Source organism: Sphaeramia orbicularis, chromosome 19 (assembly GCF_902148855.1).
Source record: "Sphaeramia orbicularis chromosome 19, fSphaOr1.1, whole genome shotgun sequence".
Classification (NCBI taxonomy): Eukaryota; Metazoa; Chordata; class Actinopteri; order Kurtiformes; family Apogonidae; genus Sphaeramia; species Sphaeramia orbicularis.
In genome coordinates, this window is record NC_043975.1 from 36,919,725 (window position 1) to 36,946,811 (window position 27,087).

At 38.4% G+C, this 27,087-nt stretch overlaps 1 protein-coding gene across 1 annotated transcript in view; it reads left to right on the plus strand.

Moving 5' to 3' along the window:
- The first annotated feature begins 923 nt into the window (after positions 1 to 923).
- The window catches only part of LOC115410602 (cytohesin-3), a 47,549-nt gene continuing 21,385 nt past the window's right edge, over positions 924 to 27,087 (plus strand). Inside the window, exons 1-7 of the mRNA XM_030122317.1 lie at positions 924 to 1,255; positions 17,264 to 17,346; positions 19,402 to 19,466; positions 21,423 to 21,489; positions 21,711 to 21,829; positions 24,873 to 24,953; positions 26,421 to 26,533. Coding sequence (XP_029978177.1) covers positions 1,237 to 1,255; positions 17,264 to 17,346; positions 19,402 to 19,466; positions 21,423 to 21,489; positions 21,711 to 21,829; positions 24,873 to 24,953; positions 26,421 to 26,533 — 547 coding nt within the window. The 5' untranslated portion in view covers positions 924 to 1,236. The remainder of the gene's footprint in view (positions 1,256 to 17,263; positions 17,347 to 19,401; positions 19,467 to 21,422; positions 21,490 to 21,710; positions 21,830 to 24,872; positions 24,954 to 26,420; positions 26,534 to 27,087) is intronic.

Here is a 27,087-nt window from a genome sequence, read left to right on the forward strand (position 1 = left end):
AATTTTTTTCGGGGATGCAATAAGCTGCGTAACACAGAAGAAACACAGAAGCCAGACTCTTTTTTAACTTTAAGCTTTTTTAAAAAAAATGCATCTAGTCCTTGCCTGTGTTTTCAAGCTGTAGAAAATCTACCCCCTGATGTGAAAATGTTTTGAAATGGATAGGCGGGTTAAATTCATGATTGACAGCTGTAATTACCAATTGCTTGTACCTTTCTGTGTCAAGTTTCCATGTTCTGAGTGGATTCTCTCCAGGTACTCTAACTTCCTTCTATCATCCAAAGACATGCATCCTAATAGGTTAACCGGTTAATCTAAATCATTTGTAGTTGTGAATGTGAGAGTGAATGATTGCCTGTGATGAATTGGTGACAGGCTATGATTTCACCTGGGGTGAACCTCGCCTTTGCCTTTTTGTAACTGGGGCGGGCTCCAGCATCCCTGCAAGTCTCCTGAGGATAAAGTAATTCAGAAAATGAATGACGGAATAGAACCTGTCAGATCCATCCATCCATCCATCCATCCATCCATCCATCCATCCATCCATCCATCCAATGCTTTCTACTGCACACAACAGGTGCCATTTTTGGTATCTGGAGTCCAGTTCTTATTCTGAGCATCCATGGCATTTTGGTGAATAAAAAACTAATGTGGTTGTAATGTGATATAGCAATAGTTGTTACTGAAACAACTAGGACATTTTACAGTATTTGAAGTAAGGGTTTCCAGTGAGGTTTACCTTCTCAGGTGGGGGGACCATTAGACACCCTGGTAGATTTGGTCCCTCAGTGTTGACTCCATGGTACGTCCTTGCATCAGTCCTGTTACTATGTGTGTGTGTCTGTGTGTAGGTGTGGGGGGGTGTTGATGGCAGGGGCGGGGCTTGGTGACGTCTCCTTGGTTGCAGTGTATCTAATGTGAAGGCAGACGGAGCGGCTGAGCTTAGGATGGAGCAAAGAGGGAGAGAAGATCCGCTACTGCCTCACATCGCGGTCACACACCTCTGAAATACCTCCTTTTCAACCAAGTACCTTATATCTACTTGTTTTTTCCCCTCTTTCTTCTTAATTTTTGCCGCTGACATTTACGCACCAGTCCACTTCACCCATCTCAAATCTCCACCACCGGCTCCGACTCGACTGTCAGCGAGGAAAATCACTCAGAGAAATACATTTTCAGCCTGGTTTGATCCGGACACACCTTCATCCGGACTGCCCTGTCATTGCTAGAATCAATATGGATGAAGACAATCACGGTAAGTCTGTTTCCTTCTCCTAAATTGTTTGCCTTTCCGTGTCGGTCCTTGTCCGTGTCGGCAGTCAGAGCAGGGATGGATGGACGGCATGGATGGATGTGTGTGTGTGTGTGTGTGAGCTGGAGGTATTTCTACCGGGATGGCTTTTTTTTTTTTTTTTTGCAAATTTAAGAAAAAACAACCACAGTCGGTTTGTCATTATGCAAAAGCAAAATAAACAAGCCCCAGGAGGAGACGCACAGTGCACAGGGCAGCTGGTATCCATGCTTTCCCTCCGCAGGTAAAACTGTCTATTCCTGTTTATTCCACTTTAAAAACACTATTTGTTTGTGTGTTTTTTTTTCCTTACATCCATTTTTTTCATGTCTTTGTGGATGACTTTGAAGTTAGTGCCCGTATCTCCTTGAACCTTTTGAAGAATCAGGAGATCGATAAGGTAATTGATTGGCAACCATCCATATGGGACACAGCAGGGTTTACATACTTCTACTGAAAATATCAAGTGAATGACACATCATGACTAGTCCAGGCAGGGAACTAAGAAGACAACAGTGATGCTACAGTGTATTAGCACACAATCAAGTGTCTCTGAAGTTTCATGAAAGCATCAGGTTTACTCAGAATACCACAGCAGTTACTTCAAACATAATAATAATAATAATAATAATAATAATAATAATGATGGATTAGATTTATATAGCACTTTTCTATGAAAGCATACTCAAGCATAGAGACATTTAAATTATACATCCTACAAAACTGGAAAAGACCCATTAATCTGCATAGAAGCAACAACAGTGATGTGAAATAAGGTATTAAATAAATAAATCCAATAGACTTTCCTCATATAAGATGTTCATTTACAAATTCAACATTTAGTGCCAGTTTTGATTGATTTTGTGATAAAGCTGTATGAACTGAACCTGCACGGTTGCATGTTCAACCCAGATTTCTGCTCACATGGTGGCTGGAGGATGGAGGTTCCATATCAGCTATTATATGGTGGTGCTGAAGCTTATTCGCAGTTTGCCTCAAAGCAGATAATACAAACTGCCATTTAGGCTGAATGCCTTGAAGGAAGTGTAGTGTAAACAAAAGCCTATACTCTGATAACTGTGTGTCGGTTAAACGGTGGGAGATTAGCAAAGACAAAGGAGACCCTCATCTCAGCTTCCACTTTTTCTTTTAGTATCCTTAAGCCTAAAAGATAAGAACTCAAACTATTTTCTTTAAATGCATTTCCTGAAGTTTCATTCATATTCATGCTTTTTGGTGACCTTCAGATCTTTCCCCGAGTGTTGCCTCTGGACACAAATTTTCACAGTAGATGCATTAAAATCAAATTCACAAGTAGCTTTTGAACTGACTGAACACATTTTTTGAAGAAGTGAACATGCCTCCTTTTTGCATAAACACTATATTGTTTATTCTTGTCATTGCCACTGGTTTCTGTAGGTCATCACAGTTCAAATGCTGTTTCAGGTGCTACCATTTGTATCACTGTTTTGACTTTGACCTGTCTTTGTATTCTAAATCATGCCATATTACTACCTGTGGTGATCAAATATCAGTCAGTCACATGTGCTGCAAGTGCACACAACTTATAGATGAAGCCAGTCATACAGATACTGGTCACTGAATCATGTGACAGGATGCCGGCGAGAGCACAGAGGCATGCTGTCTGTGATCACACTGAAAAGACACTACACAGGCTTGTAGCACTGCGTAGTGTGAATTATTAAAATAACTTACCATAAATGTTCAGCTAATTAAGAACTCTTTTTCTCTCTCACACTCACTTGCACACAGCACTTAACATAGTTCACACACACATATCAGAACGCAGGCACTTTGTGCTAAATTTGTCTGCACCAGTCACTTACAGCAGCTGTAGTCAGTGTTACACCTTCACGGAGATGAAGTTGTCAAGCCGGAGTAGGTTAGAACACACTGTAGAGACAGAATAAAACGTCAGAGTGATCTTTCAGCTCATTGGTTGTGGACACATCCACAGATAAGCCATATACAGGAGCTCTAAAGTGCATTTTTGCATGCCCACAAATGCGCTTAATGCCTTCATGCATGTACAGTGGAGACTTCTGCATGCCTGCATGTGGAGTACACATGCAAACAACATATGCTAAAAGTAAGGGCTATAATTTACTGTGCATCAGTGAACCAATCAGAGAACAACAGAGATGAGACTTACAGTACATATGCCATTTTACTTGACCAGATTAATAAAATTATGTATGTAGGCTATATATAAAAGCAGCTATAATAATGGTCTCACAAACAACTAAGTTCATTAGTCATGGGCCATACAACTATACTGATAATCACTGCAATATCATTTTATATCCATCTTTATGTATTTTGAGTGTGTTTTTTATTTATAGTCTCATATAATTTTACCTCTGCCTATTTTGATGTAGAACAAACATTGCAGTGTCTCATATTTTTCTCATGTTCTGACCATAAACCTGCTTTTGTTAACTTTCACTAAAAAAAAAAATCAGTCTTAAACTATCAACTGAATCTGTTTTTTTTTGTTGTTTTTTTTATGAATCAATTATTCATTTGGTCTATAAAACAGCTCAAAACACATTTAAAACCATAGATGACATCCATCAATGTCTTTTTAGGTCCAAAACACAAGATGAAGAAATAAAGAGTAACATGAAAAGGAACATTTCAGGTGCTGGAATCAGAGAACTGATGACTATGAATTTAACCCTTTAGGTGCCATAGTTTTCTTTTTTGTTTGTTTTCAAAAAATATAAAATTTTGATATCAAAGTTTCAAAAGCTCTCTGTTTCATTCATGTTGCTTGTCACATTATTGGGACTTTGGCACTTAAAGGATTAATAGTTGACTAATTAGAGAATTACTAAATTGTAGCTCAAACTTGAAAGAAGTAATGATCTAATATTTATCACCTTAGTAGTTGTGTTTCCTAGTCCCACATGGTGTTGGAGTGAATGGTATTATTACAATGAAACATGCAGAGCTGTAGTTCATCAGAACTGATGGTGATGATGAACGCCCAAAGCCCCAAATGGACTGATGTCATGGAAAAAGTCTTTGGCTTTTCCCATTCTAAAACAAGGCTGAAAACTGCAAGCAGCTCTAGACAAATTTAAACAAGCAGAAAAACGAGGGACTGTGCAGATGCAAAAATATAAGTCTCTCAAGACAGATTTAGAAAGATACTATGTATGCGCTGCAGTGATATGAACCTGAGGAAAAGCACACTGGACCCATTATAAGCTCCAGCATGCATATAGGACTCATTAATTCCCAGCCATTCCTCAGAATCGAACTATAAAATGTGCCACTCAGCTGTGTCATGGCATTCATTAGCCTGTGTTTACAGTGTTACTTAATCAGAGTTGGCGCGTCTTCTGCTCTGTTTTACATGCCACAGAGCACACACAGCCTTGGCCTCAAAATGGATGAAAATCAGTGTTTTTTTATTACTCATGCGTCTATTTTTAACATCATTGTATAGCTGGATGGAGAAGTGGAAAGAACACAGAAGCAGAAACTGGCTGGTTCACTGAATGTCTGGGCGGTTGCCATGTAATTTAACACTTGGCTTTTCTTTTACACTCGTTCCTTTGTAAAACAGTTGATGGTATTAAAATGTTGAAATGCACTTTTTTGCACCTGAATGAAAAGGATTGTAAGGTTCCTAAGGAAAGTGAGCTGTGAGTCTTGAGCCTGGCTCTGTTGGTGCAGACAGAACAAAAATGCGTAAAAATGTTTGTTTATGGGGTCGTGGAAGGTTAAATTGACCATACTTCCTGTGTCGGTGTGTCCGTAACCCCACTGACTCAGTGTCAATCATCAGTCTTCTCTCCGTCTGGCTGTGGGAAAAGTTAAATGGAAACGGCCTTTCCTTCCATTCTTCTTTTCAGACTGATCGTGTGAGTTCTGAAATAATAAACACCTGACTTCAGTGCTATTGTTTTGTCTTTGTGGGTCCTTTAAGTGTCAGCATCCACCTGACTTTTGTGATTAGTTTTCTCTAGTAATTAAATTTTTGTACTGGATTTTTTTTTCTTTCTAAACCTGACCTTTCTTTCTTCTCAGTGGTTTGTGTAATTGTCTTGTCTGACCTAATGGAGGTCTGATTGCTTGCTATTATTTCGTATCACCTTTCACCCTTGCAGGCATGAAATCCAAGCTATGGTGGCTTTTTGAAAACCTGAACTGACACAGCAGTGCATGTGTGCATGTGTGTGTTATTTCTTGGCGTCTGGTATGTAATTGAGGATAGGATTAGTTGGTAAGAAGGGGAAGTTGGTGTGATTAGAATATGTCCTTTGTTGTGGTGGTGGAGTGGGTGTGTGGGAGGACATCAGACAGTCACTCGGGGTGAGCTGGTTGGCTGCTGTACATGAAGGCGTCAGTGCTAGACAGCGGCAAATCTAAGCTCTGACCTCTGCTTCTTGTGTTTAATTAACGTCTCTGTAGATTTGTAGACATTTGCAGGTAAATTGCATTTGGGTTCAAGTAATGTGTCCGCTAATCAGGTTTGTGAGTAATGGTCTGTTAATCTGGTTATTGGTGGAACATTCATCAGTTTCAGGTGTGAAAAATTCACCTAAATCTTTAACACCACTCCATGCTTCTCATGAGGATATTTTCTAGTTTTCTTGATGGAAACACAACAGTCAGAAGACCACAACTAGAAATATAATGAGAGAAGAGGATCCTCTGACCATAAAAGTTGTCACACATGAACTTTTATATCAGTCAGTATTGATTATTGTCACGATATATGTAACATGTATAATTTCTTTGGAGGGTAAAGGCTTATTTTTGGTCTGACCAAAAATTGAAGGATTTTCCCTGCTTTAGATTCTTCATGAAGGATAAAATAAAAATTTGATGAAAAATCACAACAAATAACAAATGTTTCAAGACGAAAATGCTATAAAAGATGCATCAGGATGAAAATGATGCAAAAGACGCAACAATACGACAATAATGAAAGGAATGCAATGGGAAAGAAGTTAGGAAAAAGTCATAACAAGAAAAAAGTAAAATAAAACGCACAACAATGTTAAAATGACCTAATATGTAAAATGACTAAAAAGATGTAAAAGTTCCAACAGGATGAAAATGATACAAAGTTTATTTTGCTTTATTTGATATAATCCAACCAATTCAACAAGATTCTTATGAGACATTTGTTTAACATCAAAATACGCATGAGAGTAATTTAATAAAACAACAAAGCATAAGCCCCAAAGACATGAGGAAAACATATATGTAAAGCTACTCATCATGATATTAAATTATATTGCTGTTTGTATCGTCATTATTTTATGGCCAAACCTGTCTGAACAAAACACATTTGTAAAATTCTACTCATCAACTCATCAATCTGGTTAATCTGTAGGAAAAAAAAGTTTACAAATGACATGTTGTGGTTTTATTGTGATAATTTTCTGGGGTATTTTTTGCCACACACAGGAAAAACCATTATTTAATAAAAAAAAAAAAGGTTCCATCATCAACCAGAGAAACATAAAACCCAAACATACAGATGCATACATCTATGCACAGTCTGTAATAAGAAAATGTACACTTGTGGCGTTGAAGCCTTTTGAGATGTTTCATGAACACACACCTGGGTTGAATTCAGTGTTTCTAAATTTCTTGCAGCACAAAGCCAAAATGAATGCCTGCAATGGTTTAGACAAAATGCCTCTCTGATGGGTATTGACACAGATGTTTTTAAAAAAAAGCGCTAAAAGTCGCTCCTTGTGATTTCCAGGTCGACCCGGCAGCCCGGCTGTGCGGTTAAAGGGCTTAAGGAGGAGGATTTGTGAAGAACAAATTCATTTTGACTGCCAAGATTATGGGTTTTGTGGTGCAATATTAGAAGATTAAACATACAGTACATTATTCCACATGCAACAAGATAAATAGACAAACAAGACAGTGGCAGACAGTGTTGGCACATGATTTGTTGGGATCAGACTTGTAACAAAGTGCTGTATTTAAGTGTTTAGAGACTACATATGGACTTGATTAGGAGACAGACTGGGGAGTCTTCCCGACATGTTCCCATCACCATGGTAGTGTGTGTGGGAAACTAGACATCAGAGTTGTTTGCCAGCACTGCAACATCTTTCTGCTGTTGCGAATGGAGGTACACTGGGGTTTTTCTGTCTTTCTATTTGTACCTGGAATTATTGCCCAGAGCTGTCAAGAGGAGAATCTGTTTAAGTGCGAGACACAGAGCAGATGGGATATAAAAGGGATGGCAAATTAAATGAGAGGCTGTTTAGGAGGAATAGAGGCAGACATTAAAGGGCAGCAAAGATGTACTGTGTTCGAGTAATCCACACCTAATTTCAGTGGATGGAGAGGTAGAAAAACAAGGTCCAGCTGACCATACAGCCATGATTAGGAGGGTAGATATGTGTTCCTTGGCTTCTGGCTCAATAGAAATGCAGAGGCACACCAATGCCCAGCTTGTTCTCACCTTAATAAAATGTTCTGGCACAGTTTCATTTCATTTCCTGCACTTTTTTCTTCATTTGGTGTATATTTTTCTTCCTGTTCTGTTTCGGCTAGACCTGTGTGAGGACAGAGCTGCTTTTCATGGCAGCTCTTTGATGCTGCAGTTAAACCAGATGCAGGTATATTTCATTGGAGGGATTTACGTTTAAAGTGATCCGTCTACAAGGACTTGTCATGGACTTAGAGTGAACATGAAGAGCAAAACCTTTGTGGGTGGTTTCTATCAGCGTCCCTCTGATCGGCGGTCACTTTGGGCTCATTGTGTGTGGGATCATGGGGTCCGCCAAAATCCTTGTTTTTGCAGGCGGGCTCATAACTATTGTAGGAATATCACATGTTTCTGAGGCTGGAGGCTGACACTTGAAGGCTTCCCATTCAGCACTCTCCTTCATCTCCTTCCCTCTGCTGATGTGTGTAAACTGTCAGCACCGATGCACATATCAGCCCTTATTTTCTCTCATTTATTGTTGTGTAGCTAGAGAATCCATAGCACCTACACAGAGATGGATATCTATCACAATAACGGTGAGTCTGGTGATATCAGACAGAGCATTAGATTCATTCAGCTGCCTGTCAATCACCTGACACCTGCAGGAAGCAACAGAGGTAGCTGTCAGGAAATAATTCTTCAACTCAATGTGTCACCTTTCACATTTTATTGTCAAATGCACATCTTACACCCCAGTTACCTGACAACAGTGTTAATAAAGTTTAGCCTTAGCTTGTGAAGACTGATGACAATAAAAATAAGGAAAGGCTAATTACAAAATACCTGCGACCAGGTCTGTGTCACAGTTTATTTACATTATATCAAATGTGTACAACCACTTATGACTGAAATAATGACTGTAACCAGGGGCTGGACAATAAAACCATAATGATATTTATTGTGACATATATACATTCTCGTGGGATAAATGTACTTTCTTGGTGTAAAACGATTATTAATGTTGACACTTAAAGTTATTTGTGACATAATGTGAATATGTCACTTTAAATCATCTGTTGTTGTGAAAACAACAACTCCCATGATCCCACACCAACAAATTGCTTCATAGAGTAACTGAAGTGTATGTGATCTAAATGTAGATGATATATTAGTGTACATTAGCTGTTAGTGAATCTAATGCTGGTACACAGCATTGTTTTTGATAAAAGGTAGATGCTGTACAGCTGTGACAGTATAAAAGTAAAAGGTAATAACATAGACAGTGGTAGTTTTTCCCTCATGTAGTGTTTGGATGATCATGTAAGACCTGCAGTTCGTGAAGAGGGAGTGCTCAGCCGTTGGAAGCCCCCCATCCTGCCCAGATGCCAGAAGAAACAGCATCCATCTAACTCATTCTAAGTCCAATGAAATCATCAGATTACAGTTACTCTGGCTATGGGCATATGGCTGTGGAAGCCCCCAGATCCTACTGGTGATGTTCATCAAATCAAATATTGACATAGAGCTGATGCCGAGCAGATGTGTGATATAAGGAGGACATCATGTATGGACCACCTCCCATGCAACCATACACAAACACAAATGCACTCACAGCAGGAGGTCCCTCCCCAAAACTACAGATTAACCCGAGCAATCAGTGTTAGTGCTCTTCAGCTCCCCGGAGCTCCAGATTCTCCGTGTGACTGCTGAGGTAGTTAAAACTGGAAGCCATATTAGCTCCCAAATCTCTGTTCTCACGCAAGGGCCAGCACTGGTGTTACTGAATTATTACTGAACGATACAGGCCACAGCGCTCCATAATGAAGAACTTCACTGTGAATTTATGTATGCACCACTTGCATAGCACATGTTTTTTTTTCTATGAATATTATTTTTCCCTTTTAAAGCCAACGGGGCCAAAGCCAACACATTTTGAAACGAGGCCGGGCAACAGCGCTAAAAAACGTTATTATCATCATTTATAGTTTTATCATGATAAATATCAAATCAATAGCTTTTAGGGTTAAATATCAAGTTTAACTAGATAATTATTTGTGGTTTTAAAATAATTTTGGCCAAACCATGACAAACACTGTCAAAAGGCAGAACATTTACACAGTCCAGGAGTAGAAAATCTAAATATGCAGGAGCAAAATGTTTCAAAATGTTTCAATGTTTCAAAAACATACTGTGTGTGACAATGGAAGCAACATAAACCCTGAAAACACAAAGATTAATTTATAGTAATGAAAATTATCACAATATATTTTTTACATATAACATAAAAATGATATGTGAAAAGATACATGCACCCAGCCATAACTGCACAGGGTCCATTTTCATGCTGCGTCATGATTTAATTACAATACCTGGTTGGTTAATGTCATTTAGATACATGAAATAATGTTTGCATTGGTTCATATTGGATTATATCATAGACTGTATATAATTAGTGGGCACAGGAACAGTGATGTCATCCATTGGTGTCTGAACTGCTGTTTTGAAGCCAACAGTTTGTGATTTGACCATCATCATGTTGGCTTTTTAGAGGTGGAACTCATAGCGCACAACTGTATGTGTTGACATTTATTAAATAGCTGAAGTCACATGGTGGCTTTTAAAATGTTTTAGTAAATGTCTCTGTTTCTGGTAAGTTAGCTTGGCTTGTGATGGGCGATATATGAACGAATTGTTCAAAAGAATAATTTCATTTAAGTGAATGAGTTGAATCGATTCGCGAATGTAACTGAAACGATTCAGCAGCATTTTGCTAATATTTTGTTTATTATTACAAAAACTAGTCAGAATTACTCATTAAGTCAGAGGTGGAAGTGCTGTGTGATGCACTACACAGCAGGTAGTCTCCACAGCAAGATCCCTGATTGTATCACGAGACTAGTTACTGGCGATGGACTGACCGAGCCAAGGTAGTGAACCACTGAATGAAACAGCGGCTGAGTAGGCCCGAGTAAAGCTGAGTCGCTGAATCGATACTGAATCATTCACGAATCAATGACATGCTGAATCGTTCACAAATCACAGAATTGTTCACGAGATGAAGACTCGCTGAATCATTCATGAATTGATGACTTGTTCACGAATCGATGACTTGCTGAATTGCTTTGCAAATCGCTGAGTCTATTGAACCACTGAACAAGACTAGATACCCCTACCATAAGACAGCACAGAAGCTATATTAGATCATGAACAAACAAGGTGAAAGTAGCGATCTGAAGTCAACTATTTTTGTAATGTTTAAAATGTTAAAATTTGATTGCAAGAAAGCACACTAATAAGTTGAATTAAACACACAGAACACAAAGCTGTTTTAAGCAACATTAGATAGATAGATAGATAGATAGATAGATAGATAGATAGATAGATAGATAGATAGATAGATAGATAGATAGATAGATAGATAGATAGATAGATAGATAGATAGATAGATAGATAGATAGATAGATAGATAGGGTTAGACCTATTGCCTCTTCCACTTGTCAAGTGGTGTAGTGGTATAAGCATACACTTCGCAATTTGGCATTGCCAGTTTGCAACCAACGCCTGTTAGATTTTTTTTTCTAAATTGGTGAATCAAATGAATCAATTCAGAATTGATTCACAACAGATGAATGAACCAAAAGAATCAAGTTAGTAAAAGAAAACTTCCCATCACTACTTGGCAAGTGTCACCTCTCACTCCTGTACAAGGTCTATAACCACATTAGGTTGGACAAAGTGTGTATGTGGTTATTAGGTGCTAATATTTTCTCATTGAATGGATTATTAAAGATTTACACAACTTTTCTCAATTTGCTTGAAAATTTCCTCCTGTTGGGCTTCTTTTGATTAAAGTGGTTACATGAGAAAATTCTATTCTCATTGATCAGTCACTTTTATTATTAGTGAAAGACTGGGGTCAATGGACATACCACACTGTTTCATACATCAACAGGATCCACTCGTCCAATAGCTGTAGCTGGTGAGTCACTGATTTCGGTTTGTGTGTTTGTGTTTCTCAGCTTAATGTGCAAAAAAAACTAAACTTGAAACCCACTTCTGCCTGTTTGACTTGTGTGAAATAATCCCAGTGTGGGAGAGCTCTGCAATCCACTGCATCAGGCAGTTAGGTTGAGTGGGTCCAAAGGGTTTAAAGAACATGTGCACCACAGGAAAAAGAGGCTCCAGTAATTTTCCCCCTAAAAACAAATCCCTCAAAATCTACTTTTAGGAGTAAATCCCCTGCTGCTCTTCACACCCAAAACTAACAACTGTCCCCGGCCACCCACTGAAACCAGAGGCTTTAATGGCATTTAAGTTAATGCAGGGCTGCTTTAGTCGGCACAAACTCACATCAGATGATATAAACCTTCAGTTTTATAACTTTCACAGTGTTGACTTTGGTCATGTAGCCTCATTGTTAAACTGGACACACACAGAGAAGAAAAGTCTGATTTCCAGGTATTGAAAACTGATTCAAGTACTTCATTCATGCTGATTTTACAGGAAAACCAGCAAGGTACTTAGAGCACACTGAGCTCTAAAATCCCACGCTCACTTAACACTGGCTGTGGTCCCAGTTTTCACCAAGTCGTGAGCGTGAAAGGGGATTTGTCCAGATCCAGTGGCTTTAAACTAGCGACTTTAACGGCGGTAATGTCTTTTAAAGTGGATGAGCTTTAAAAAAGATAACCCTGTTACCCAGTTGGCCTTGTAGCACACTGGGACACATGCAAAGGAAGCAGGAAGGTGAAGGGAAACTTCCTCTAGACCCTGAATCTAATCTGAAGCCAGCTGCCCCCAATCCCTCTGACAGTAGACAGAGACAGGTTTTTGCATCAGGGCCTGGGTCATACATGCAGACAGACACACAGATAGACTCATGAGCACATACACACCAAGGCCAGCTGGCACTAATCCCACACGCTCACCCTCCCCGTCACATTTAAGGCCCAGTGCGAGTCTGCTAGAGCGGAAGTGTGATGTATAACAGCATATACGCAGATGTTGCCAGTGACCAGCCGCCTTCTTGCTTTTAACCTACTTTAGTTCAGTACAGCTGGAAATGAGGTTGTGACACTGTATGAGTGTAATGGCAAACCCGGGAAGACACGTTGGCTGTGGAAATTCTGGGACGTCTAGCCCAAGGGTTAGTGTGAGGAGGTAGCAGGTTATGACAGAGGGCAAAAGGTCACACACACAGCGGTTTATATGCATGTGAAAATCCTGAGCTGTGGATGTGGCAGTTTAATGGGGAAAACATGAGTTACATTTTTGTCTTTCTATTTGGATCAAACTATTGTATTTATCTTTAGCCCCTCTGTCTATTTGTCCTTCCTGGACAATAGCACAATAGGATGATAAAACAATCCCACAACAAGATACAATTTTTGTTGTAATGAGTGGTGAGTCTGTCACGTAGCAGAAATAAATGCACATGAATACGTGAAGTGCCACATGCAGATAGACTTTAGATTTGGTAAGTAAATTTATTAAACATTTGTCTACATTTTGGTTCTATTCGATTTTGCTCTGTTAGCTGACTGAATTTGTGATACATTCAGTGAACATGCAATCATGATGCATTCAGTGTAAATATAATGAGTTCCTGGTAGAAAAATGGAGGTAGAAAGTAAAGGTGGTCTTTTAAGTCAGAGAACTTTAAAGATTTGGTTCTCTTATTCTGTTATATTTGCTGTGAGCCTGCTCTTAACCTGAAGTCGTCACATTGGGCGTTGGCATCAGGTGTCAGTGCTAACAGTACCTTTATAGTAGCAACTTTCAATGCGCAGGGTCCTATATGGAAGCTATTGTAAGTCTGTAGAGGTTGGTGTTTGATGATATGGACCAGGTAATGTAGTCAAATAGCACAAACTTCAGTAGGACACGGTCTGGTTGGTTATGGTGGAACACCAGAGTTTGTTGACCAAGGTTTCTGTCCTGTTTCATGCTTTATTTTTGCATTTTCTCTCTTAGCTTGTCTTGTCTCCAGTTTCTGGCTCTTTCTTCCTAACCCTAGCCATTTGTTGAACGTTGACCAAGGTGATTTTAATGCCTACACCTTTAGGTGCGATGTGTATTAGTATGGGTAGAATGCAGATACAGAGGCAAAAGTGAGTTAACTTTGACCTTTAACCAAATTATGATGAAGGCTGTGTCTAGATATCGTGTAGAGGGAAGCCTTGAAAAATAACACCTATCTCATTTGTTGAAAAATTATGTTCTAAGAGGTCCCTGTGCTTTGGAGTTTCAGTGGGAGTGAGAACATGTACTTCCTGCAGCTTGGATGCTTCACACCAGGAGGACACACAACTGTATGTCAAAAAAATTCCACTCTGATTAAATGCTGTGGGGTATGTAAATTTATGTTGCTGAGTGACTTTATTTAACATACAGGTAAACGGTTAAGGCAGCATAGAAGTAGCAACCAGCTTTAAAAGACCCTAAAGTCATTTCCTGAATGAGTCAGAATGAGAAGGTCACAGGGGGACGTGTTTTAATCATGTAATTGGTGGACCACCTCTGTGGAGGTACTCCCCCACCACTAAACAAGATTATCCACTGGACCAGAATCATTAGTAGTGATTTAATAGTCCTCTGTATTATCAGATGTGTGTTTTGGAAGGCACATATTTTATAGCAGATTCAGTAAGAGAGGCCTGGATAGGAGGGTAATGGTAATGCTTTGCCATTAACAGTGGTAAGGGGGCATCATCTGCTTTTGGATGAATCAAGATTCTAATCATGCACGTTGTTGCAGCTGCTGGATATCTCCATTAGCTAATGCACAGCCTCGGGCAATAGAGAACATGGAGCTGCTTGAACATCATCTACATCAGGGCAAATATACACAGATAAAAGATCCGAATACTTCATTTGCAAATAGTAGAACTGGAGCTTATGTTAATCGTTACTGAGTCAATTGATGACTTTATTTCTTGACAACTGTGGAGTCATTTGGTTGTAAAATATCAGAATATAGAAAATGCAACACATAAGCTGACAAAATGGTATTTAGATGGCTTGTTTTTATTCCAAGTTACAGTTAAAAACTCAAAGATCATAATGTTACTTTTGTAGATGGTAGGGATGGACCAATTGTGAAATTCAGGGACACTGATATGATCAATACTACTAATGTTTAAAATGAGAATTTCACTAATAACTCACACCAATATAAATAAAATTTTCTATTTGTGTATTTTTTGTTTGTTATTATTTATTCCTCATTTTGTGCAAAGGAAACAAAAATCTTCTTTAAAAAGACAACTGAATTGAGTCAAATTCAGTCAAATTTTTGAAGCTTTTAATGTAACAGATAATAAAGGAGATTTGGATAAATTTGCGGACCATTTCTGATTTCCTTACTTTCAGAAAGTATTGGCATTAATCCTTGTAAATTAAAATGCAAAATTCAGCCTTAAATCATCCATAGTTTTTGAGATATAGGGGTTTGGCAGTGGGTTTTGAGGCTGTAAAATGAGTGGTCCTGAAAAAGATGCTGTTACTTTCCAAGTAATCTTGAGTGATGCCTGAAATTTTCTAAGGTTCAAGGTGTCTTTACTTTCTGTAACACAAGATCCAAAGATGCATATTTACTCATTTATAGCTTACTAAAAACTTTCAAAAAAAAAAAAGATCAGTTTTGGTTCAGTGCTTCACTATATTGAAGCACATCAGATCTTTCTATTTTTTATTTTTTTATTTTTTACAGTTATTTCAACTTGTTTTAGTGGTATTATAGTGACATACATATTTTAGTTTAACAAATAAATCAGATTTATAGGGTGTTAAAAAAACAAAAAAAAGAAAAAACAAATGCACCTCCATGTCAAATGCACATTACTTAGGTATGACAAGGTCTATCAGAAAAACAATATCATTAGATCATGTCTGCATTAATATACTGAATGCACAAAATACAAAGTTGGTATCTTTAACCAAACTACATAACACACAATACTCAATAATTAAATTAAATGTAACTGTTTCCCATGTGTCCATACCATGAAGATTAGTGATGCTCCTGTTACATCAGCTGGCTGGCAGTATAAACTTCTATCATACAGTAAAATCACTGCTACACACAATTTTCAAAACCACAATATCTCAAAAATTAATAAAGTTATGATTGTCAATTTTGGATTGTGTTTACTAGGACTTTTACAATTATTTTCTGAAACAAATCAGGATTGGTCAGTCCCGGAGGTCTGTAGTGATTTGAAGGACTGACGGAACAGATGAACACTGGCTGCTACAATCAGTGAAATAACATTTAGGACGTTAAGGTTTGGAGATTTCTGTTAAAAGCAGCTTTGAACATTTTTAAGAGAGCTTAACTGGATTTTAGAGAGGCATTCTCAGTGTTTACAGTTCTGTTGTGTGACTGTTGTAATGTAGCCCACGGTTAACAGCACTAATTACCGTCTTCATTTTCATACTCCCAGTCATTGTGTGCTATCCCCCTCTGTTGTCTTATATAGACACAAAGGAAATCCCTAAGTGGTTTCTCCTGCCCTTTACCTGTGCATCATCACAGTGCTTTGGGATTACATAACCACATTAGGGAGCTTCTTTTGTCTCACTGCTAATGCAAAAACCATCTACAACAACACTCGGTTTCTGTGAACCCTGCTATTAAACAAGCTGCTGGGTTAAAAGTGGGTTGATGCTTCCTCCATTGACCTTGTTTTACTTTAATTGTCACAGCTCTCCTCCTATGTAGGGAAATAACAAGCAGGTTTTTTTAATTTATATACATATCTCCTTTAGCTGCATGTTGGCACAAAGCAGCACCAGTGATACTAGATGTGCTATTTTCCTGTTGAGAGATTTGCGTTTTCTGCCTGTAAGCTGGCTTAATGAAGTGCGATCTCACAGGCTCTGATCAGTAGCTTCAGAAAGCCGGGGCGAATTGAAAAATAATGTGAAACGAAGACTTGAAAGATTGAGAAAACAGAGCTGATGCAGAAAGAAAAAGACAGAAAGAAGGGGGAGGAAGCGCTGAGCAGAAGCGAGTCATCCACCCCTCTTTTTGCCCTTTTTACCCTCAGGCTCTAAACCCCCTCGCAGACTGGGAATTATTGTCGTAGGCTGTGTTAAATTACCAACTTCACATTTAATGAAAGAAAACTTAATCTGGATTGGTTTTATTAATAGAATTTTCCCTTGTGGCAAACAGAGCAGGAGGCAAGGAGCAAAGCACTTTTCTGGAATATTAAGACCCTTAGCCTTTTTTCCTTCACCAGTTAATTACGATGAACATGCAGGCTGTCGATATGTGTTACTCCAGCTGAACTAAGACTTAGTGCAGCCGCAGCAGCAGCAGGAGTCGTCACTGTACTATGAGACAATCTTCAAGATGATTTCCATTTCTGGTGTGAAGTTGTAGGTACTGGGTTGAATTAAGAGCATCCTTTTTCAGTCATCTTTTGCATTCCTGTTACCATGCCTTGCGAGGATGCAGAAAGCCGAGCGGGATGTGAACTGTGTGCAGATGAAAGCTAAAGGTTTGCTCTGTTTTTCTTCATCATGTGTTTCAGTTCCAGAGGATCTGTCCCTGGAGGAGAGGGATGAGCTGTCAAACATCCGACGCAGGAAGCGAGAGCTGCTCGATGATATTGAGGTCTGTGCTTGAGTACACACTCCTGATCTAACATGTAATACACCATGCAATTTGTGTAAGATTAGGTCAGTTGTTTTTTTGTTTTTTTTGATTATTTAATCTTAGTTGTTACTTTACATGCACATCAAACAAGGTTACTGTTTGAGGTTAGACTGTAGAGATATGTATTATTTTTGTGACATACGTTTTTCAGCTGAAACACTTGTTTTCTGTTGTTTGGTTAATTTATGTATGTCAAGACTGAAGGAATTATTATTATTATATATCTTTATTTAGGTGGGACAGTGCACATTAGTTAACACATTTATACATTCCATTTCAGTATAAACATGTAAATATGCCGGAGTTAGCATCAATGCGAATTTTCATCCGCAGTCTCCACTTAATAAATAAATAAATAACAGTGATCCGTGCAATACAAAGCAATGCAAGACAAGAATGCAGACCCTTACATAGAATCAGAAGGAGTCAGCAGTGGGTTCAGATTTTACAGAGTTTAATTATAATTGGAAGTGGTGGAGGTTGGAGCCTGTACAGGTTGGAGGTGGTGGAGTCAGGGAACCAGGTGGAGGACACCAGGGGGGAGGTTGGGGGGTTGAAGACAGACGGGGAAGGATGAGGCGAGATGGAGGAATCCAGGAGGAGTGTCAAAACAGGAGGATATTCGATGGAAAAGACAAAGAAAACACAACTGGTTACTGGTTAATTGGATGTAACAATACAATAATTCAGTATAGTTAATACATTTCACTGGGAGTGGAAGGGAGCCGATCCAGGAGAACTGTACCATGGAAGGTATAGGCAAAGTTCCGGCAAGAATGACATTGAACACCAGGTTTTTGTCTCACTGGCTGATCATTGTTGTTGTCTTTATCATTGTCTTGTTGTTGTCTTCGTCGTTATCTTCCTCATTGTCTTCGTCGTTGTCGTTGTCATCGATTTTTTTATTATTAAAGATTTGCCTTTACTTATATTGGGCCATATTTTAGTGGCTTACAACATGGAAATAGGTACAGATATTAGTATAATTACTATTGAGCGCTGATAGGAAGTCATATATGGACTTACATTTAATTAGCTGAGTTCTCCTCCAGTGAAAGTACCACCCATTTGGGACATTGATCTCCTGCATCAAGACCACAGGACTGTAACGTAGCGGCAGAACCTGAAAACCTCACATATTCAAGTTGTTATTGATTCTTGATAGAACATGCCTGTGAGATACAGAGACATTGGTCCTATTTTTATACTGTTTCTATACTGATGATTGAGATGGAGAATAGGTGTACCAACCTGTGTTCTGCACCATCCTAGGGAGACACAGAAAACAGACACAGGGGAAAGAGAGTCTGGGAGACAAAGGGAAAAGATATACAGGGTCCTTACAATGCATATGTGATGTTCTTCTATTTTGCAAGCATTTTTCATGTTCTGAACATAAAAGAAATAGTTTAAAAGTACAAAAAACAGCTTTTCTTTGCTGTGCTTATGATACATCTTTTATGTTACATTTTATTTAGTTTTTGTCTTTTCTGTCCTATTCATCATTTTTCATGTAGTTGCTAGTTGCCATTTTTTTCTGGTGTTTTTTTTTTATACATAATTTTGAGTATTCCTTGATTGTTTCATTTTGTTCTGACTTTTATATATAACATAGAAAGTCTCTACATCTCTAAGAAAAATTACTAGTTTTTTGTCATTATCTTCTCCAAAACAGTATTTATTTTGCATACACTATATTTGGATTTTTTTGCAGTGTGATTGTTTAATGCATGCAGGATGAACGTGGGTCTGTATTTCATATTAAACCCTAAACTCTTTCGCAATGAAACTCTGATCTTATCACTTTTTATGTTCCAGCGAAGGTCTGTTTGCATGATGTATGTGATGCAAATTGGGCTACAGTATAAGTACGTCTTTACACAGGCAAATGAGTCTTTCTGTTACTTTTCAGCTGTTGATGGTGCTCCTCCTGCACAGAATTCAGAATTAACTTACAGGTGGAAAATCAATTGTGACTTGTCTTGATGTTTTTTTATTTATTTGTTTTTTCAGAGGCTGAAGTTTGAGATAGCTGAGGTCATGACAGAGATCGAACAGCTGACATGTGTCGGAGAGAGGTAAGTCACGGAAGGGAATCTTTGATGCACTATCTACAGCATCAGCAGAGGATGTTCATATGATGTTAACATTTCATCATAGTGAATTATGAGTCATTTATGCAGAAACAGTGTAATGTCAGGGCTGATGCAATGGAAATCTGATAATTTTTATCATTTAGAACATTATCTGTGAGTTTTAATATTCACTGAAATACATCGGTACTTTCTGGTAATCAAATGTTGTATTTTCTTGTTATCCTCCTAAAATCTCAAATTATTCCAAAACATTTAATTGGACACTGGAAAAATATCTAGCTTTAATTTAGGAGTTCATCTTTCCTAAAGAAATACTGATAACATCCACAGTTTCAGTGGTTGAAAAAGAAACACTCATCGAATACCCACTAGATAGATCATCCCCTGTGTGTGAGTTGGGTTTGTAATTTGCATTTTAGATCAGAGCTGTCATAGATATTTTTTAATGTGACAAACTGGATTTAAATAAATGTGGGGATTGTAAATATTCTCTTATTATGTATGTTGAAACTAAATATTAACAGTGCCTTTCTATACATAAATCAACCATTGATGGGTGCTGCTTCATCAGTGTCATCATTGACAATCAATGCACAGTGATCAGAATGAATTGGTTGAGCATGTTCTCCAATGATAAATCATAGTAAGTTTACAGTGTGGAATATTTTACAGGTCATATCTGGTCTGTCATTTTATCATCTGCACTGCACAAACACCTCATATGTGTCAGATGTAGACTGTATATAACAACTGGATGAAGCCTCAGAAATGTCACCCACTAGTTTGTGGACACTTGGTTTGTAGCTTCAGTGCGGTTGTTACCATGTTAGTTTTTTGGAGACAAGTGCACATGTTTGGATAAGAGGGTGGAGCTGGGAAGAAGGGGTGAAGATACCCCATTTACAAAGATGATGATGTGTACGCTTTGCCAATGGTTTGAAATTACACTTCTTTTCTCCTAAATGTTGAAGGGTTGTGAATGTCATGTGGATGGGTGACAGTTGATTAAATAGGTCTAAGTAAAGTAATAAAATACCAATATGATGTTTTTATGGGTATCTAACCTTACTTTATCATTTTATTTATTTTTCTCATTTTTACTTCCTTCATTTGAGATTTGTGTTGCAAGATATCACAAACATTTGTTGAGACAGAGATAGATGTGAATAGAAATGCCATTTTTATGTCAGAACATGTGGCTTGTGAAAAATCAGTCCATTTCTTACTTGGGTGACTTGAAATGTGTAAATCACCTTCATTTCTCTCTTTGGAATGAATGGGAAAAGATCTTACTTAAAGGAGAAACCATGTGACACTGAAACAGGAAGTTACTCTCCCGTGAAGAGTCTTGTTTGCCTGAGTTGTTTTTGGTAAAAGCTAATGCTAACTTACTCCAAACACAGACCACATTGACCAAAGTCATATTAAACACCACAAGCACTTTCAGTTACTTAATACATGCTAACACATACAATAAATGGTAATATCTGTTTCATGTATAGTACAAACATACTAAATAGCAGGCTAGCTAACAGACCATTTCTTTAAGTAAGCATTTGTGCTAACGGTAGCTAATGTACTGTAACTAAGTTACACTAACAGAGTATGTATTCAAATTAAGTACCTGTAAACTTCATGACAATGTAGTCTGACTGTCTTTAAATATGTTTGCAGAGCTGTTTGTTAGAGAACAAAGTTTTATTCAATAAACTTGATCTCCAATTGTTGACTTAGCAGCTCTGGAGGTCTGTACAATATGTTTAGATTAGATTCATCACATATAATCAGATGAACTGATAGGCAATATAACCCTCTGACTCATGACTTTAAATATGTAAATGTCTTTACTTACATAAAAAACAGTGTGTTGCTTTCAGTGTGTTCAGTTATGTAAAGGACATAAAATTTAATGTTCACTTGTATCCTTGTGTGTTCCAGTAAAACATCCCAGAGAAACAAACAGATCGCCATGGGCAGGAAGAAATTCAACATGGATCCAAAGAAGGTACTGCAGTTTCTGAGTTATTTTTATTTTTCCTGTTAGAGCTAGTGTTTTCAGCTTAAACTGCTGTAGCCTCCAGTGTCTCAGCAGCCTTGAAATCGGTGATTTACAGAGCTGGTGTGAAGAGCAATCCATTCTCCCTGATAGGACTCGTTTTTCATTTTCCATCATCCGTCCTTGATTGAGATGAACAGCAAGACTGTTTTCTCCTTCTTCCTCTCCAGGGAATTCAGTTCTTATTGGAGAACGACCTACTTCAACACACTCCCGAAGACATCGCCCAGTTCCTCTATAAAGGCGAGGGTCTCAACAAGACTGTCATTGGAGACTACTTAGGTGAACGGTAAGAAAAAAAAGTCCTTATAGGAGATTTATGTCCCTTCTGTCATTAGAGATGGGAATTATTGGCTGGATTTATTAAATAAAGAGGGAGAATATGATGGACCCCTATTCCTAGACATGAATCTCTGAGGCAGTGTGGGTGTCTTGTCATCATCCACCCATGTGAACTTATAACTGTAATAAAACAGCCATCGAGCTCCTTGCATCTCAGGTCAGACTGCAGGATAATGAAGAAGGAGGAAGTCCTGCAGCTGTAACAGGGAGACTCCATTAAATAGCTGCACATCTCGGAAGAGAAATGGTGTTATATGAAGGTGAGATCAGATAGTTAAACATATTTTGTGAGGTAGAGGCGAAACGTGGACTTATGTATTGAATGAATCAATAACAGGGAAAGTGAGCTGTGAGGGGGTTAGCGCCAAAGGTTTATAGTTCTGTGAACATCTTTGTAATGGTTCAGAATTGTTTACTGTTGAAAGTAGCAGCCCTCTTTCTCTGAGTGTGTGTGTGCTATGCAGCCATTAGTGTGCATAACTTTTTCTTTGTGGTAAGTTATCTTTACCAATGCTGAAGTTGACACTTCTTGGTCTTATACCGTACTTTACAACTGCTGATTTGATGCTGAGGTTACACTAAGCCAGTTAAATTGAGTCTACCACAGTGTGGATTTGTGATACTGTGCTTTTCCAGATGAGTTTTTTCCTTTTTTAAGACTTATTTAGGGATTTTTGCCTTTATTGAATAGACCAAGTGTAGAATGACAGGAAATGGTGGTGGTGACCAAGAAATCTTCTAAACAAGAATGGGCAAAATTTAACAATCTGTCATCGGGATCTCTCACAAGAAGAACAAGAAAAGCGCTCGGAGAGCGCAGACATCTGCCAAGACAGATTCACCCCCCCCCCCCCCCCCCCCCCCCCCCGATCACCACCAAAATATAATCATTTCTTCCTTGTGCCAGTATCAACATTTACTGAAAATGTCATGAAAATCCATCCTCAACTTTTTGAGTTATCTTGCTAACAAACAAACAAACACGCACACACGCAAACACACAAAGTGATCACAATACCTCCTGGTGGAGGTAATAAGGATGATTAGATCACTACACTGCAGAAAGACGGACAAACACTGGTCACAATAATATTGTTCTGTATAATAATATCAATAGTAATAAAACAAACCTGAAGCTGAAGATTCCAATACTGATGTGGATGTTATTTTCTATGACTAGCGGCATTGTACCTGTGGTGCCATTGTACAATAGCATGAGAGGCTAAAATCTCCCAGCATACCTTACAACATTTGAATACAGACATAAAATTGTGCGTAGTAGATAGTCAGGTAATGTTTCTATTCATTTGGCGAGTTTGGTGGTGATCGGGCCTGTGAAGGCTGAGGAAAATCTGTACAAACGCCCTCCTGTGCTGCAACATCAATCGATCGGACGCAGAATGTGCATTATATAGTAGGATTCTTTGGAGCTCTGAGGCATTTAGGTCAAACTTGAAGAATTTTCGTGATTACCTTGAAAAATTCCCTGTAAGAACTTGCAAACATAATGCCTCCAGTCACGCCCACCATCCATAGAGAGGAATAAAAATCCAACCTGCACATTATTGCACTTTCTCACCCTGATTCTCAGTCCTACATCAACTACAATCTGGGTTGTTTTATTACAATAAAGTGGATTGTGCCTCAGCAGACAGATGAACAAAGTGCAGTAGCTAAAACTAAAGAACACACACAGTGAATGAGGCTAAAGGGAGGGTGGTGGGGACTCTGGGGACTCCTCTGGTTATTCATGTAGGATCATCAAAGAGAGCCACCTACCCAGTGGAGATCACGCTCAAACACAGGCTGAGGGTTTACTCAGTAATTATCACTAATTGAGCTTATGCAAGGAGTGAGAAAACCTATCATTACATGCTGAGTGGAGAGGGAGATGAAGAGGGAGAAAAAAGGAGGGAAACAGAGGGGGATGCACAGAAAAAAACACAGAAACAGCTGAAGCGCAAAGTAGCTTAAAGCAGGATAGATTGTGGAAGATGGAGTGGGCGACTGACTCTTCAATCACACTGGCAGACAGAGGAGATAGCAGCAGCAACGGAAGCTTCTGTTGTTGTTTGGGACTTTTTTATTGTTATTTCTGTATAATTCAACTTTGTCACATACAACACATTTACTGTCATTATATGAATTCAGTGGGATAGCTGTAGTGTGTAGTTCATTTTTACAAACAGCACATCTCTAGTTTCTTATAATAAATTCACATACAGCAATAACCTTCTCTACAACTCTCATTGGACCGGAGTCAATGTATTTCAGTGCAGACAAAAGGAGAGAGTAGGTCATAAACACTCGGAAAAACAAAGAAATAAGAGGAAAACCCCCAAGTCAGTGCCCAAATCAAATCAAAGATTGTTATTGCAACTCAAGTTTGCTGTTTGTTTCTGGTAAATCAGCACACTCTGTACTTTTTCCAACCTCCCCTCAGTGTCTTTCCACAAAACGCCATGTCTGAAAATTCTTGATTAGTTAGGAATCGTTGGAACAATACATACGATACAATGAGAGCTCAGAATGGAGATCTTAGACAACAAACAGGATCAGAGAGGCTGTGACCGCAGCCTGAATGCAGCTGTTGACTTTTCCTCCAAAATCCTTTCTGACGGCCAAACAAACATCTGACAAAAAGAGCCTGCGTGGGTTTAGTTAAGCTGTTTTTCATCAGTGTGAAGGCACCGTCTCCCCCTCCAGCCCTGGGTGGAGAAACACTCAGCATTGGCCAGCTGTTTAAATTGCTTCCAGGCTCCACTTCTCAGCGTCCGGTATGAATAAGAGTACAAACATGACAGGAATGCTGAGAAAAAGAATTCAGGTTGAGAAATGCCTTAAGTGAGGAAATATGGTTTTTCCCCACACCGGTGCTTTTGAGTTCACATTGTGTTTTGTAGTGTTTTGATGCCTCCCAGATGGTCTTTTCTTTCCTGAAGATGTAAAATACACTAAAATTTGATTTTCTTCCTTCTTTTTTCCACCAGGGATGACTTCAACATCAAGGTGCTCCAGGCTTTTGTGGAGTTGCATGAGTTTGCAGACCTCAACCTTGTCCAGGCACTACGGTCAGCACATTCATTAAACCATGTTCTTGTGCTTCAGAAGTTATTAAATGGTCATTCTACAGAAACATCTACTCTTATAGTGGTGAAATATTTTTAAATCTATTTCTAATGAAAATTTAGACATGTTACAACATTAGTAACCCATTGACATACAAATACACATAGATAACTGGTGTTTTTTTCTTTTACACTAAGGTAGGTACCGCCAGTGACAGTTTAAAAGAGTGTTTTTCAACCTTGGGGTCGGGTCCCCATGTGGAGTTGCCTGGAATTCAAACAGGGTGGCCTGAAACTTCTAGTAATTGATAAAAAAAACCCCAAAACAACTTACTAATAAAAAATATATGGTGAGTTGAGAGAGACAATCACAATACATAAAGACATGACAAACTCTGATGCTGAAACTGAAGCACTGTGGTACTGTTTATCTTTTAAATGTTCATTGTGGTCGGTTTCAGATGCTGCAGCTCTTTCATAATTCATAGTTTGAGACATTGTTTTTTCAGTATTAATTTGCAGCCTTGTAAATACACACGGGACTAACTGTACATATCCTGACCAAGGAAAATAAAATTCTCACTTTGTGCAGTAATCTACGCCTGGCTTTTCTGCCTCTATAATAATATACATTATATAGACTAAATATTGTCTAAAATTAACGTTTATTTGCAACATAGTATAGCAAACTATTGCATGATCAAAAACAAATTATTTTCAGCAAAAAAAAAAATTCTCTGTTTTGAATGTCTGAGGTCACCAGAAATGTGTAATTTTAAAATGTGGTCACAAGCCAAAAAAGGTTGGGAATGACTGGTTTAAAATAAAAATGCATTTTACAGCATGGAAACTACATTAGATCCAACCATATACTGTTAACCGCAATACAGGCAGTGAGTTAGCCATTGTGATTAAACAATTTTTACTGTATTTTATCCCCAAAAAATATAGTATGTGACACCAGTGACAAAATATCCTAAAACATATCACAGGATAAATGAGAACTGTGTTTTTCCATTTTTTTCTTCACAAAACTAATTTAAATGTGTGATTTTGGTATCATGGCAAGATATTTTTCATTCCACATTCATTAATAAATGTATATTTATTCAGCATTTGGTTTTACATTTACATTATATATATATATATATATTTGGTAGACATGTCACATTATTGCAGTTTAAATGTTAACCACTGTACATCACTGCAGTAACATGACCTTCTGTTACAAATGAAATGATAAAATATAGGGCTCAAGAGGTTTTAACTATTCAAATATCATTTGGTGTAAGTTTAACATATAACTGAATTGTTTTCCTAAGTCTTTTTCAAGTGTAATGAGTAATGTAAATTGTAAAGGCTGGGGGCGTGTTCCTAGAATGGCCCGATTAATCAAACAGCTTCATTATGTATGCTCCGACACACTGTGGCCTCACAAATGACACCCACACTTGTCTTTCACGGTTGCAGGCAGTTCCTTTGGAGTTTCCGTTTGCCAGGTGAAGCCCAGAAGATCGACCGTATGATGGAGGCGTTTGCTTCGCGGTACTGCCAGTGTAACCCCGGGGTCTTCCAGTCCACAGGTAGGGCTCTCACAACAGGCTGGAAACTCTCTGTCAATATCCATATGAAGGAAATGTGAAAACCCATTATGCTGGACAGAGTCAGTGCGCTGAGGTGAAGTGTCCTGGCCTGTGTGATGACCTGTTTTTAATGCGTTTCAATCATTAAACCATTAGAGTTAGTGTAACTAAAGCTCAATAAGGATTAACCAGATTATGCTTCACTGGAGCAGATCAGAGACGAGTAAAAAACCAGCAACAAACAAGGGACATCTATTATTCAAGATGACTCAACCTGGCTGAGTGATACATGGTCTTGTGATAAACAAAACAAGCAACTACAACACAACCTAAATAATGAATAAGGTTACAGAACAGCCTATTGTGTACAAGATTAAGGACACCCATGGCCCTGTGGAAGCAAGAGTTACTGAGGAGCTTCTTCTGAAAGACTGCTGCACCAAATTCTGATGCTTTTTAACTCATAAAAACCCAAACATCCACTGGCAGCCAAAATCATCTACTGATCTAAAGTGTCTAATACCTGTTGATCCACTAATCCTATCAATACATGT